Genomic DNA, 16,568 nt, shown 5'->3' with positions numbered 1-16,568 from the left:
GTATATCACATCTCTCCCATGTCCTCAATGGTGCTTTTTTTTTTTTATCCTTAGAGGATCAATCAATGAGCATTAGACAGAGGATAATGAATGTTCACTCATTGTCAGATTGACATGCATACCCCACATCAGTAAGACATCCCTCATCTGCTGTCCATGCATGCTCACCATGGCCGTGCAGCGTGTATCTGACAGCCCGTCAAGCAACAGCACATTTCCCATGGCTTTCAGAGCTTCCCCGCTCCACTGTGTGATCGAGTGATAAAAAGTTTGCACTGGGCGGACATTGACATCCTGGTGATGTAGTGATCATTAGGGGTTGTTGTGCACATCCTGCATTGACTTATGCACTGGTGATTGAATTATGTGGCTTCTTTTCTTCCCTCTCAGCCCAGCCCTGTCAGGCCGACCAGTTCTCCTGCCAGAACGGACGATGTGTACCTCGAGCCTGGAGCTGCGACCGGGAGGATGACTGTGGCGATACGTCTGATGAAATATCATGCAGTGAGTCACACTTGGCTATTTACCACATGCCATTCAAGTTTCACTCTGCGCAGATTTGCTATTTGTGTCGCTCTGTTTGTTCAAGATGTAAAATAGGCAAGCTCTGCGAATGAATCGAATACTAATAAGGCCATGTAGGGCATTTACTAGTTGTTGAAATTGTAATGGCTAATCAGGGTATATTTAAAGCCACAGTGAGTACAACGTTTCTGTCCTGTCTTTTTCTCAGGGGGGATAGGGTTGTCAATGCACACTGGTGACTCAATGATTACATCACCAGGCAGGGAAATTTCAAAACTCGCTTTCCATTCTACGCTTGGAAATCTCTTAAAATGCGACTCCATAATTTATGTAGTCTACTCTGCCAGAAACTTGTCAACATTCACTGTTTCACCTCTAATGGATGGACAGAAAATATGTGCTGAGCTGCACTCACATGGGATAATTTGATGTAATTTGTGATTTATAATGAAATAATTTCTTTATTTCCACATAATGTACTTAAAAGCACACCACCAAAAAAAACAAAAAAACAGTTGCAGACTAAGCTGATAGGAATAATGGGACCACATGTTATTTCCTTCGCAATTTACATAAATGTTGCAGCTGTCATGGTAAATGCAAACCATGAGGTCCTGAAACAGGAAGTAGAAGCAAAGGATTTTGGTTTTAGCCAACGAGCAGCAATGCTTTAGGGATAGTCTGCTGATTGCTTGTCTTTTCAGTAATTCCACGGCTTTAGTCCAGACCAAATATCTCAAAAACTTTTGGATGGGACTTCCATTGAATTTGTACAGATGTTGATGGTGCTAACCTGCCAAACATTGAATGCTACTCTCAGCTGCTTATCATCTTTTGTGAGTCCTTGGATATTTTTAGTCACTTTTGCATGCATTACTTCATTAAATTGAGTGACTTCTAGGAGTTGAATTATTGATGCTGTGTTCTCTGGACCAAGAACTCGACATGCCCTCACTGATGGCATCATCTAAGAGCGGTGGCGCTGAGTAAACCGCATAGTTTTTGTGCAGTAGTTCACTTTTCTTAAGTTGTGTCTCAGTGGTATTACACAAACTGCCAGTTAATAAAAGTGGCAGTCTGTGTCCTGGATTAATCTTAGAAGACATAAATGAGAAAAATACATGGCACGCCATGATGGTCTGAGCTTTTCGGAGTTCTTTGAAGATGTATTTAACCTTTTTTTTTTTTTATGTAACAGAAGCGAGCACTTTATGGCTGTAAAATATGTTTTCAGCTGTGAAGTTGAACTGGATGAATTAACGGCACACTTTAAAAGGATGGGGGTAAAGGTTTTAAGATCCCCCTTTAATCACTGTTTGTATTAAAGCATCCTTTCATAGTGATAGATGTTTGCCACTGTGCTGTATCGCCTCAGTTTCTCTTTGTGTGTCTTAAGCTGATTCAATACGCAGTCACAAACAGCGAGGGTGTAAGCAGTAATTAAAGTTCATGCTTGGCTTCATTCAATCATAATCAAGCTGTGCAGAAAAAAACATATTCTTTTCCTTACTGTTGTCTGAGCTTCCTCAGGCATCACTTCTCTATAGGCACTCTACTCTGCAGCTCTGGCAGCTCACTTAGCTCCAGTGGAACTACTGTGGGTTTTGGAACACCTGAAACTCAGTGGTGGCCGCTTTAGAGATTGATGCTAATTTGGATTTTGTTTGTCAGTAGTTTAGTAGCTGTCACACAGTGTCTCATATTGGGCTCTCTGTTCACTTGAAGCCGTCATTATTTATGGATGCCGGTATTCCATTTTTTTGCCAGGCTCAGTGTTTACTTGAAACCTTCATTATTTATGCATGTTCGTGCTTCATTTTTAATGAATGTTAAATTCCAACCAGTCATGCGCTGTCAGTGAGACCTAACACTTTTGTGGGAAATATAGAAGACACTTGTCTGATAAAGATACAGTGTGTCTTGTCGACAGCGCCTAAGGTTTTTACAGGCAGCAGAAGCAGATGCCAACAAATCAATTCAAATGTAGACTCGCATTTCATACTGAAGTCAATAAAGTTTTCAGGCATCCTGTAAGGATATTTGAAAAGTACTATATATACAGTACCTCAAAATTGGTTACAAGAATGGTATCTGATAGGAATACAAATATCAGTCCTGACAATGTCGCCAGTCTACAAAATGATATTACATAAAATACGATGCATGCAGCAGCACTGGCAGAATATACTGATGCTATAACTTTGATCAATTTAGTTCATTAAATTTCCCTGACTGCAGTGATGGATGTTGGATCAGCTACTGTATTGGCTGACTACAGAAGTGGTGATTTGCTTTCAATAGTTTGCTTTTTCAAGATCAGTTTTTTATATATAGGGAGTACAATATTAAAGATAAACAGTTACTGAAATTAAAAAGTGTCTATCACTGCATGGTGATTATAATGTCAACCAGGTCATTTGGTTAATTGCAGTACTCTCATTAACCCCAGACAAGCCATTTTGGATGCATAATTTCTCTTTCCCTTGCTGTGCACTCAGTTCATAGTTTGAGAGTCTATATCCTCTGTTTATACACAATGTCGGCTCAACCATCATGATCTGACTATGGCAGCTCGATGTCCAACCCAACAGAGTGGAATTATTCTTATTTTTTTTAATGTTTTTAATGTTTTTAAATAGCTTTGTGATTGGAGGCATTCATCAAAAGAGTGAAAACCGAACTTGTTGTAAATAAAACATGACTGTGCAAGGCTCCCTTTTGGTACAAAGCATTAATCAAACGAGGAATTTCAGATAATTCTCAACTTGTATTTACCTCTTCCATCCAGGGCCACCCATAACACCGACTCTGAAAAGTATTTCTAAAGATTTAGCACAAGGTTATGAAGCAGGTCACAGTCTTCTTCTGGGAAATAGCTCAACAACTACTTGGCACAAAGTTTGCTTCAGACGTTCATGGTTCCCTGGTGATGAATTCCAATGACTTTGCTGATCCTCAGACTTTTCCTACAGCAGAAAGTTGTTTTTTGGTTGGTTTTTACATGAAATGTCTCAACAACTATTAAGTGGATTGCCATGACATATTGTACAGACATAAAGCACAGCTGTGCCTAGGGAAAGCACAGAGTCACTAGCATGGCTGTCGATTCTAAGTCCTGTTTGTATTTATTTCTTCATGCTGGTTTGGAATTATTATTCATCTACCATTATCTAAGTTTTGTCCTGAGAGAAAAACCTGAATTTCCAAGCTGTTTTAAATAATGGTGGCCATTACCTGGAATTATAGCATTGTTGTCTGACTAAATAAACATTTTGAATCTCTTCTCATCCCTGCTCAAAATGCTTACAGATTACTGTCAACATTCCCAACCACATAATTCATCTTCTACCTTTTGGTAACATTGTCAGTGATACTTTTGAGTAATGTGGAGACTTTTCTCCAAAGTATTAAACGATACAACTATTACTCACGTGATAATGAGTAATAGTTCACATGGGCATATTGTATGTTTTAGGAAATGGATTTGTGGCAGTTACCAGTAAATAGAAAACATTTAGTGATGTGTAGAATGCAGTCGATGTATTTGTTTATCTTGGTTTGCATTGTACTTATTGGTGTACCTGTCTTCAAACCTTTTCAGCCTTCCCCACCTGTGAGCCCCTCACCCAGTTCAGCTGTTCAAATGGCCGATGCATCAGCATGACATGGCATTGTGATTCAGGTGAGGAGAAAAAACCATTTGAAGATACTCATCATAGAATTGAAAGCTCATCCATAAATTAATTTGTCTGTCTGTGCATGTGTTAAGATGACGACTGCGGAGATGGCAGTGACGAAGCGGGCTGCATCCAGTCCTGTGCAAACTCCCAGTTCAAGTGCACCAGTGGCCGATGCATCCCAGACCACTGGGCCTGTGATGGCGACAACGACTGTGGAGACTTCAGTGATGAGAACACGACCTGCAGAGGCGGATCAGCAAGTAAGATTGCCTACATTTTCTTTCGAAAGCTTAGAAGTGTCAGATATTCGGATAAAAAGTAGGTAGACTAACTTATTCTTACATAACATAAAATGACCATTGTTATTATCCATATCTGACATCAAAGTATTAGCAGTATGAACACATAGTGTTTATAATAAACCATTATATACTAAGCCAAAGTTGTCTGGTAGCCACTTTATGAAAGTGTAGCTGTCTTTACATCTGTTTGAGTGTGCTAATTATTGTATTTACAATGCAAATCACGTTTTAATTTAGGTGTTGTAATTACACGTTTAGCAGTTAATCAGCTTGAGTCCAATAACTTTGTTTTCACACTCACGTGTGACTAATCTTATCTAGTCTCTGTTCTCGGGAATTTTACCATCAGGAGTTGAATCATTTAATCTAATTACCACAGAAAGCTCATGCAAGCTTGTAGAAACTCACAGCTCACTTGCTTGTCACTAGAATGAGTAGACTATTCATCAAAGTGCTTCCTGATGGGAACTGCAGGCTTCTCCACTCCCCCGTGTCTGCGTCTGCTTTTACTCCAGGGGATTGAATCTGTTTTAGCTTTGCCTCAGCAGTTGAGGAAATGTTTTTTTGGGGGGTTTAACTTTTAAGTATCAACCAAATCATTTTTACTGAATGCAGAATGCATGACTTAAATGCATGTTGCTGTCAATTATGATCAGCTGAGAATGGGTCACAAAATTGATTAGAACCTCTTTGGTGTTATACTCTAGTTCTCTTGGTGTTATTTTGGTTTAGAACGTATTTATATATACAATATTGTTCCTATCAACTTATTTAAAAGTATTAAGCCATTATTTAAACATGTGATGTATTTCAGACTGCCATTTAGTTTGTGAATGAACTCTTATCAGAGGAAATGTCCAGTGACTCCAATACCTGCAACACATACGACATAATGGTGTCGTGGTATCGCTTTCTTTTTTGAACAAAAACACTTTTAAACAAATAACCCAAGCTAGGAAAAGAAAAAGCTACCAGAGTCATTAAACAAGAGAGACACATCTCACAAGCATAAACCTTAAAGTTACAATCTGGAAGATCAACTTTGTTCTCTATGGCGGCACTTATGGCGATAGATGGTAATTGCAGGCATATTTTTGGATCTCACTTCCCAGAGAGCGCCCTTAGGATTTTTCCTTTGAATGTCACTGTAGACATGAACATAATACGTCAATACTTTATATGCAAGGGCTTTCATCAGTGGGCCATAGACTCAATCACCATTGTGTTATTACAATCAGCATTAGATACAGACATCTTTTTTCAACTTTAGTTTTTGTTGGTTTTCATTTAGTAACAAAAAAACAAACATGATCAGTGCCAGCGATATGGATACATATCGATACGACTCAAGATGTCTATGTCTCTATCCAATGGCTCTAGTGTTGTCTCTGTAAAGGGTCTTATGAGAGGTCCATTTTTCCCATTTCTCCAATAATTACGATGATTGAACTTCTCTATGTGTGAGTCTTTCCATTTCTAATATCTCCTGTTCAGTGTTCAGCCAGTGTCTCAGTGTAGGAGGATCCCCTTTGCACCATTTCTTTGTGATTGCCTTCTTGGTCACCCAACAGGATTTTAACCAGATAACGGTCTTCACATTGAACAGTTGCCTGGATACAACACCACAAATGACTTTGGGAGTTCATAATCCAAAACATCTTCAGCTCCACCCAAACAGGATTATTATTTCAAATGCTGGAAGTGAAATAACTTCCCTCTCTGGAACTCACTGACCTGCTATCGCTGCCAAGTGCTCCGCTTGCAAAGATAAATATTTTTCTAAACAGTAAAAGATGTCTTGTAAAATAATAGTTCAATGTGGTGCCTTCGCTCATAACAATTTGCTGTCGATCAGTGAAACAGTAAGTGTGGAATTGCTTTTGTTCCAGTGCTGCCATCTGTGATCGAGTGCAGTGGAGAGGAATTTCACTGTGTCACTGATGGAACCTGCATCCCAGAGCGCTGGAGATGTGACGGGGACAAGGACTGTGAGGATGGGAGCGACGAGAAAGACTGCGAGGGCACCAAGAGGATGTGTGACCCCAAGGCCAAGTTTACCTGCAAAGATACAGGTAGTGAATACAGTACACTGCCAAACAGCAGACTGAGGTCAGAAGTGAGAGATATATAACAGCAGCTATTTGTATCTGTAAGCAGCTGAAGGTGGCCCTTCCATTTAACTGTCTGTCTGTGAATTCTCTCTGCAGTTCAGTCAAGAAATAGTGCATGGCTCTGAAATCGCTTCCAGAAGTTTTAAATGAAGTCTGACATATGCAAACACTGTCATAGTGTTGATATTTTACATTTAATTAGTCAACTGACAATGTTGGTTGATGTTTGGAATGAAACAGGCCCTGAGGCATGAAAACTAAATTCAGCTTGCAGCTTCAGTGAGTAAATATTGCATCATTCGCTTGGGACAGATGTTATAGTTTTAGAACCATGACAGCCTGGCTGAACTATTTTGAGCATTTACGATAGTAACACACAGCAACAGAGAGGAAGTTAAATCAGCTGACCTGATTGTTGACTATATTGTATTGTGGTATAGGATATATATGAAGACACGTGGATTATATGGACAGATTTTCCCTAATTTAGTTACTTTGTGTGTGGGTTACACCATAGAAAATCATCAAGAAAACATGTGAATTTCACTTCTGAATGAAGCATGATGTTTTGGAGTTGTATAAAGGCCTAAAGATTTAAATATGCCGCAATAAACAATATATCCTCAACATTTTCATACCAGTCTTTTGGTGTGGTCTTAAAAGAGGAGGGACAGTTTCACATCATGTCATTTCATGAACATTTTTTTGTGTGTATCAGTTATAAAATAAGCTGCAAAATGACTTTTTTTTCCTTTTCATAAAGGCTTCACTCTCTGACAGGCTCGAGAGGCTTAACCGTTCTCCACTTTGGAGCAGCGCAGTGAAGTTAACATGTAGTTGTTCAACCAATTAGGGCAGACTATTTAAATGGCCTGTATAAACTCCCCATGTACCCAAAACCCAGCATCCTCTTTCTTTTTCTGCAGCTGAAAAGAGAAGGTCAGAGGAAGATTCAGTTGCTTTCTGTCTTTAGCTCGGCAGCTCTCAGCTCATCCCTTGACAGTATTATCAAGAATGGAGGCAATGCTGCGTGGTGAAGGGTTGGTTAGACCACACAATTATTATTCACTGTAATTCTGCAGAGTCACACCCCTGTGCACCGGTGCAGTTCCTTCTGTCCTCCTCAGAAGAACAGAGTGCCCTCTCTAGTATTATTCAAAAGGATTTCTGGAAGGGGCCAACAGTTCTGATGGATTAAAGGAAGGACGTGCTGTATTTCTTTCTTTTTTTTCTCAACTTCTCAGATGAAACCAAGAAGTGAGACTCCGATTAGATCTATGCCCATTTCTAATGCTGAGAATATGGATGCTTTATCTCATTAATTCTACCCTTGGGGATGGATACATTTCTATTTAAAAAAAAGGATACGTAGGGGAACAATTTTTTTGTTAAAGAAGGGATGTGTTGAAGTCACTTGCAGTAATTAGTTTTGGTTATTCAAGTGTTAGAAGATTTTGAATATACTTCTTCTTGAAGAAAACAAGTGAACGGATATACAATTAACATTTGGTATTGAATTTTTTTTGTTTTTGCCTATATATATCCAGTGATGGATCATTAGATATGGTTGTAATAATAAAAAAAAAAAAGATATGTTAGAGGGCTTCATCTGTATTCATACTGTACAACTTGCGTAACCTTTACACTTGGCTGCTAACTTAATGAATGTAGGATTTATTCATTCATATTGAAGGTGCATGTAGGCTGCATGCTCCAGGGTCTTATTCTATACTGGAGGCTTTTGGTTAATATCTAAATATATATTTACGCCCACAATTGTTTATTACCCTAAACATGAACATTAATCTTAAATGTAGCAAAATAAAGTAGAATGAAACTTAAACTAGAGCATGGCACGGTATTAGACATAATCTTCTGGATCACAAAACAAAACCATGGAGAATATGCCAATAAATATGAATATCTTTCTAACTATAAAAACCTTAATGATGAGCAAAGTAAAAAAACAACATCCACAACAACCAATCATTTACTTATCCATTATTAAAGAATAATCTTCAGCCTTGTGTATAGGGAAGACCAACATACATAAAATAGTTATCATCTCTGCAGGAAGTCTGTTGATAAACTGCATTTGTTTTGCATTAAATATGAAACTTTTAGAGGTTTGAAGCTCTCTATATTCAGAAAGAATATAAAAAATACATTTCCCACCCAAAGTAATAAGCAATGGTTATATTAAATAAACACACCCAGAAGTACTCCCTCCCTTTTATGCCTCCCACTCCCTGAATAGGATCTATTTTTTCCTCCCCTTTTCAAGCCACGTTCTTCTCCCCTCCATTGCTTTCTACAAATACATCTCATAAAACTCATCAAGTGGAAGTTGTGATTTGTTCATTGATCATTTAAGGTGAAATTGCCAGAATCAAGACTGGTTCATTCAGTTGTACAAATGATTAACTTCCTTGTCCATGTGCATTACCGCAAACACACCCACTTTGATGACAGTTAAAATGGAACATTTCTGTGCCCCGAGTGTCATCCATATTTTACACATGAAAAGCTTGTGTACTTGAATAACACATAAGCTTGCATTTTCACATGCAAACTGCACTGGCATCGTATTAAGCATTTAGGAAATGAAGAGCTAAATCAAAAGTGTCATCTGACTATTTTTTGCGCGGACAACTGGAGCTTAGAAGTGATCTGAAGCCAAACAGACACACGGACACGCTTGATGTCACACTAAATCACACACACACACACACACACACACACACACACACACACACACACACACACACACACACACACACACACACACACACACACAGCAGCCGCTTCAGCCTCCCATGTCTGTTTGCATTGATCCGGCACCAAGCATAAACCAGTAGGAACCCAAAACCCTATGATGTAGCGTTGATGGAAAAAATGTAAATTTGAATGTGCTGCTATCCAGGCTTCACCTGGGAGCATGCAGTGTATGTATTATTTTCTTCCTCAGCTCCCTCACTGATTCCAGCTCTCTCTTTCTAGGCTACACAATGATGGAATTACAAATGATACTGTAGTGTAGATACCAGCGTAAGGAATATTGATCTTGTGTGAATTTTTTTTCATCAAGTTGAACATTTAACACAGAACTGAGAAAGAGTTTGTTGTTGACTGAGGCCCCCTGGGAAAAAATAAATGAAAATAACATAGACTTTTGCTTTCTTATACTTATCCCAAAGTTTGATAAAATAACTGTGTAACTAAAAATGTGTCCAATCCAAAATTGGAAATGTAAGCACTGAGATCAGTGTTAAATTTCACTTATAAGATAGGGAACTTTTTTTGCGAAGCACATACTGTTCTGTACTTACTAAGATGAGATTACATCGTCTGAACTGCAGTGAAACTTGGAACTGTTGAGGTCTGCCTGACTCCACATTCCATTCTCTACAGGCAAGTGTATCACAAAGAGCTGGGTGTGTGACGGGGACATCGACTGTGAGGACCGCTCAGATGAAGAGTCCTGTGAGTCTGCTGTCTGTAAGCCACCCAAGTACCCTTGTGCCAACGACACCTCTGTCTGCCTCACACCTGATAAGATCTGCAATGGCAAAGTGGACTGTGCTGACCGCTCGGACGAAGGACCCATCTGCGGTATGTTGGTTTTTTTCTCTGCATGTCAAATCTTTTTTGGGGGGGTTTTGTTTTGACCTCCTGCAATATCATGGAAATTAAGAAAGGTGGAGAATCAGAACATTTGAATGCTGAATTTTTTATTCCAACCCTATTGACATTGATATTCTGTCCAAATGGCAGCTACTCTACTTCTTCCACAAGATTGTATAGCCTGGGCACTGACCTGCTGTTCCAGGTCATCATACAGGTGTTTGATGAGGTTGAGGTTAGGCCTCTGTGCAGGCTAGTAACATTCTTCCTCACCAAGCCCGAAAAAAAACACAAAATAAAATCTGTGTTCAGGTGCTAATTTGGATCTGGGTCACAGTGGCAGCAGACTAAGGCAAGGTAGCCCATACAGAATGTCCCTGTGTTTTGGACTTTCACAAACTGTCGCCAAAAACTAGAATGGTATATTCAAAAAACAGCCCCTGACTAAAAGTACACAAAAATATGTGGACAAATTATCAAACACTCCCGGCTGGATAGTAATTGTCAGTTATTTGTCAATGAAGCTGTGTCGGTCACGATATACTCCAATAGTTCAATGTTAAACACTTACACAGTAGACAAATAGACAAAAATACATAATACTGTACATCTGTATAGCCAGTCTGTCCCAAACAGTCATAACTTTGGCTGAATATACTGCTTCTTCCTGAACTTCTGACATCCGAGGAGGGTGACAGACTGACAAGTACAATTTTGAGAAGTTTGAGAAGCTCATATTGATTTTCTCTCCTTAAGTTGAAAAAAAGTTGTTACCAACAAAATTCATGCTGACCAAAGCTGCTTTTCTTCCAGAGGTGCTTTTTATAGCCACTCTTCAAAGCCTAGAGGGGGTCAGTGTTTGATACTCGAAAGATATATTTTGGGTGAAGAATCACTTGAAAAGACCCACAAAAACTGTCAAAAATAATGACTCCCAGACACTTTTAGGCATTTTGGATGTTGCAAAGCTCCCACTGTGTTTTGAGGCTCTTTGACTGGCATTTCTTCATTTGTTTTTAGAGAAAATAAAACAAATAAAACAGTCACAATGTAACAAACCACATTTACAATGCAAATTAAACCTGCCGCACATTTCTCTTCCCTTTTCAAATATAGCTCTATACTCCTCACAATTTACTTTTTTATCAGCCTTTGCAGAGTTGCAGGAAAATTAATTGGAAAAGTTGAAGCACTGTCACATCCTCTAGTTTTAACTGTAGCGGTTCAGGACACGTTACCTGCCGAGTTATCTCACAGGACTCGTGCTAACTCTGAATTTTTCATCTGATGTTATACCATGGGATGGTGAAGAACATCTCCCAGAGGCGCCCTGCTGCATCCTTCATATAGAGCAGCTTAGAGCCTGGCGAAGAATCCGTGTATTGTCTCAGAAAGTGACAGAACATGAACTAATACTTGGGCTTCTCAATGATAGCAAATGTGTAAAAGTTTGTTCAGCGGTCTTCAGAGATAAGAAACGGATCTCCTGTGAATAACCCCAGCCATCTAATCTCTTAGAGTGAGCAGTGTAAACATGGAGGTTCATTTTCTAGTGCATCACTAACCAAGCCTCAGGGGGGGGGGCTCCAGGACCTTTGAGTGTCTGTGTTATCATAGCTTGAAAAGAGGGCTTCTGCCTCCTCATAGACAATTATGTGTTCAGAGAGACCTTGAGAGTGAGATTGATTTGAGCCAGCTCAACGGGACTCACATCCGCCATTAACAACTGTGACCACATACTCCAACAACCCTCCCACGGTGGGAAAAAGACTCTGGGCCAGTTTTATTTTCACCAATATACCCTACCATCTTGGCCTGGCAGCTGATAACAAAAAACAAGATAATAGAGTACAAAATGACATCTTGTCTGTCTTTATATAACTTTGGAAAGGAACAGTTCACAAATACTCCTTTTCCTGTTGTGTTTTTGAAGCAGTGATGGAAATAAAAACCTTTCAGCCCCAGGGGAAACCTTGTAGAATCCGCTTAATGAAGGATTCCTCATTATACAACACTGTTATCTCCATTAGATTGTGAACACACTACTTGTGTATGGATTATGATCTCCTGCTCAGAGTTGAAAATATGTTGTCCTTGTGACAAAATGTTGAAAAATAAAAACTTAAAGATTGCATGTAATTATTGTCAATAAATGGCTCTGTAAGATGAGGATTCAGATGCAGCTGTCTTAAAGAGCCACCACACACACACTGTACTTTTCAAATGCTCTTTCAAATCTCAGCCTTTCTTCCGATGTCTGTACAGTTTCTAAGAAAGTTTGGCCTCTCTTCACCCCAGATATGTGTCTTGTAGCCAGAGGGGGCTGCAGTCACCAGTGCACCGTGGCACCAGGAAAAGGGGTTGTGTGTTTTTGTCCCACTGGGCTTCACTTGGACTCCAGTAACAAGACATGTGAAGTGGTGGACTACTGCAGCAGTCACCTAAAGTGCAGCCAGGTGTGTGAGCAGTACAAGACCACGGTGAAGTGCTCCTGTTATCCGGGATGGACGCTCGACCCAGACGGAGACAGCTGTCACAGCACAGGTAACAGATCCTGGCATTTTTTTTTTTTAATGTTTTTTTTTTTTCGTGAAACTCTAGGAGGCTGTGATGGTGTGAGGCTGCGGGCCTCTGTGTGGTGTAATCAAAGTTTATCGCAGGGTATAACTCGAACACCTTTGATTCTGAGTTGGAATCTGGTCCGTGTTCATGCGTGTGGATGCCCTTAATGAAAAGTATAAATTATCAATGCATGATTAACACCATAGATATAAGAAACTGGGAAGGAAAACTATAAAAATCAAATTACAGAATTGGAAGGTTCTTTGTTTTAGCGCCGAGAAATAGGAGAAGTAGTCTGAAGACTAGTAATCGGTGTTGATTCAGGGTACTGTCAGGTCAAACTCAAGCAGTTTCAAATCTAAAGAGACATCTGGGCGATGAGTCCTGTCTGTTTCTATCTGTACTGATGCTGAGTGAAGGAAGCGTGTTCTCCATTCTCAAACCACCAGAGCTTTGTTACTTCATTCAGCTGTGCACCAGTTCACCTCATGACTAATCCCATGCAGACACAACTGTTTCGGCCGGGTAGTATCACATTATAAATTCTAACTTTCACCTACTCTGTTATTGAATAATGCATTTGATGAGGGCACTCTTGAAATACAATAGGTACACACACACACATGCCGTTGCTTGTCACACTCAGATTTATGGACCCTGTCTTGATTACTTGCTTCTCTATTTCACTCCAAGATTGATGGCAGTTGCAGCTCTAATCTTACATTAACGCAGGAAAAGAATACACAATTTTTTGTGGAAGCCGATCAGAATTCTAAAGCTTCAACATAAATCAAAATTTCTATACAAACACAAACATTCCAATTTAATCTGTAGAGAGGTTTTATTGGATTCTTTGTGAAGTCCCTAGCACACATTCACCCCTCCTTTTTCCTTTGCACACCTCAGGAATAAAAGGTTTGCAAGTACAGATCTTCACTCCAGTAACATTGTAGCTCGCAACACCGAAATGTGTCATTGAACCAAGGACACCATTTTAATTGCATTTTTTACAGTTCTGTTCCCTAAAGTATGGTTGAGTCTAGAAAGCTGCGAAGAGAGTTTAAGTTGTACAAACATTTCTCAGAAGCAGAAATAATCTTACTGATTGAACTAAACCTCAGTGGGAAAGGCCGGAGAAGTTCAGTATACAATCAGTGTTGCCGGCTTTCGGACTTGTGACTAGATTTAGAAACTTCTAAGGGACCCTGAAAATGTATTCCTCAAAAGAGACCACTTTCAAATCGTATCCACTTTTTCAGAAAATGGAAAACTGTAATGTGTTGATTCCCAGAGTGTTCGGCAACAAATTGATTTGGCTGCAACTGATGCATATAAATTTGCACTACATAGGGGGATTCAATCAGTGAGCTGTATTTGAAAGTATGTCCTGTGCACAGTGGGTCATCAGAGAGAGAGAGTGTGTGTGAGAGAGAGAGAGCAAGCTGAGTTAGATGAATATATAGAACTAAATTAAGGTCAATTATTTAAATTGCCCTCCAGAATTTACTTGATTTGAACATTTCATTGTAAAACATGTCGACCATATGTTATGGAAAATACATTGCATCTCAGTCATTCATATCAGTCATGTTGCAATTCTACCAGCTAATGCTGCAGCACATAGAGCTAGCACCAGTTATATAGTGTCACATAAAAAGTAACAATAGGTCTTTTTTCACAGCAGACATTTTGACTTGTTCTAGTTTATTAAGAGACGCTTAATGTGAGCCGCGAGCCAACATGCACAGTACGAGGACCCTGAGACTGAAGCAGCAACATGTCACATTTATTCTGGAGAAAAAAGAGGCCTTTAATTTTTGTCATGTTTTTCTATAGAAAGTACACTTCAATTGGATTTGTTAAGCTAATATGAAAACAATTTATTTCTAGCATTAGGTAGATCTTTGAAGGTTGCTAGGTTAATAAGCTGATTCATTTTAATAATAAAAGCTTATGCTTTCTTTGATCCCTCGCTTTCTTGGACCAGCCTTGAGTCAATTTATTGACAGAGAACATTTTAAAACAACAAACGCTGACCAAAGTATAATTGTTAAAAATATATTTCAGGATGTTCATGAAGAATAAACAATTAAGGTACAGCACAGAACATTTTGAATATAGCTGAAAGTTTGCTTCATGTTCATTTTAAGTGCACTGGTACTGTAGGATAAAGAGGAGTGACTGAAGATTTAAAGGAGATATATTATGCTCATTTCCAGGTTTACATAACCATTCCTTTTTATATATATATTTCTTAACTGCAACAAGGAAATAAACTAAGACAAATTCACGATGTTTACATGTAAAACTGTGAAATGGTCTTTATATTGTATAGTTGTGACATTACAACTGTACGGAAACCCTGACAGCTTGTTTAAAGGCACAGTTTATGAATATGGGCAGTGTGTATTTCCCAATGGATTGAGTGTTATGATACTTTCACAGTATTTAAAGAGCACTTAGACCTGCTTTATAATAAAAACACTTGGAAATCTCACATTTAACAATATGGGACCTTTAAGGGCGCTGGAAGTTAACCAGGCACTTAGGAGGTCAGACGCAGTATAAGGGCCTGTGTCTGGCGGGGGAGCACTGGGGGAGCGCTTTATCCCAGTGTTTCAATGAAAAGCTGCCCAAGTGTTTTTTCATTATCTATTTGGGCTACTATCTATTTGTTCAACATTGCTTTTTCACCATGAGCACCTTTTAGAGCAAAAAGGACCAGCAAAAAAATGTGTGTCGGCACTGCCGATCTGCTACCACAAAGGTCTTTGTTATGATAGCTTATGTCTGACATATAGAGCTCAGGATAGAAAGACACGGCCAAAACCAGTGACCAGTGACGTCCCCAGCGTTTTTCTGAACAGTTCATATATTTTTGACCAAAAGGAAAAGACGGAGCGCTCAGAAATAAAAAATGGGTGCAGCACTTTTTATCTAACTTTCCTGTTAAAGTCCTGACTCTAACAAATATTTGTATAATATGAGCTATAAGTATGTGTGAGTGAATGTATGTGTAGATTTGTGAGTGTGTGTGTGTGTGTGTGTGTGTGTGTGTGTGTGTGGGCGAGTCATTTCACGTTTCACTTATTACTTTACACAAAAAAAAACATTGTAAAACTGTTGTTATGTGATAACAATCATAAGTATCCCTTTGTTGATTTTAGGTGAAGTTTTCAAGGTAAATTGTTAATTGTAAATTATTTTTTTCCACAACCTTTTTTTTTACGTTTTACAATAATATTCCTCAAAGAATATGCCAGAGCTTTATGTGCCGTTGTCATATAAACATTCCAGCGGCACTCTTGTTAAGATAAAGGAGCGCCCCGTCTGCTCACCAGCTAACACTTTTCCACAATGTCCAATACTGTACATGATGTCATGCATTGTCGATTAACCGTTTACTAAAAACATCGCTCAGCCACTGGTGGCCCTCTTTAAAAGAAAAAAATGGTTTCCTGTCTCTCTCTTACCCAGATCCCTTTGAGGCTTTCATCATTTTCTCAATCCGGCACGAGATAAGACGAATAGACCTTCACAAGCGGGACTACAGCCTGCTGGTGCCTGGACTGAGGAACACCATTGCGCTAGACTTCCACTTTAATCACAGCCTCCTTTACTGGACAGATGTGGTGGAGGATAAGATCTACAGAGGAAGGCTCTCGGAGTCTGGCGGTATGCGCACACACGAACACATACACCCACACAAGCATTTGCTATCTAAAGACTGCTGTGATCTATTGGCTAAAGAGAGTCATGTCTTG

At 39.3% G+C, this 16,568-nt stretch overlaps 1 protein-coding gene across 1 annotated transcript in view; it reads left to right on the top strand.

Moving 5' to 3' along the window:
• lrp1bb (low density lipoprotein receptor-related protein 1Bb) overlaps nucleotides 1-16,568 on the top strand; it is a 169,522-nt gene that overhangs the window by 61,476 nt on the left and 91,478 nt on the right. Inside the window, exons 18-24 of the mRNA XM_054615828.1 lie at nucleotides 391-504; nucleotides 4,127-4,207; nucleotides 4,295-4,465; nucleotides 6,397-6,579; nucleotides 10,030-10,230; nucleotides 12,541-12,786; nucleotides 16,282-16,479. Of these exons, the coding sequence (XP_054471803.1) occupies nucleotides 391-504; nucleotides 4,127-4,207; nucleotides 4,295-4,465; nucleotides 6,397-6,579; nucleotides 10,030-10,230; nucleotides 12,541-12,786; nucleotides 16,282-16,479 (1,194 nt within the window). The remainder of the gene's footprint in view (nucleotides 1-390; nucleotides 505-4,126; nucleotides 4,208-4,294; nucleotides 4,466-6,396; nucleotides 6,580-10,029; nucleotides 10,231-12,540; nucleotides 12,787-16,281; nucleotides 16,480-16,568) is intronic.

The sequence above is a fragment of the Anoplopoma fimbria genome, chromosome 16 (assembly GCF_027596085.1).
Source record: "Anoplopoma fimbria isolate UVic2021 breed Golden Eagle Sablefish chromosome 16, Afim_UVic_2022, whole genome shotgun sequence".
In the NCBI taxonomy this organism is placed as follows: Eukaryota; Metazoa; Chordata; class Actinopteri; order Perciformes; family Anoplopomatidae; genus Anoplopoma; species Anoplopoma fimbria.
The sequence above is the reverse complement of the archived record's forward strand: the minus strand, read 5'-3'. Positions and strand labels throughout refer to the sequence as shown.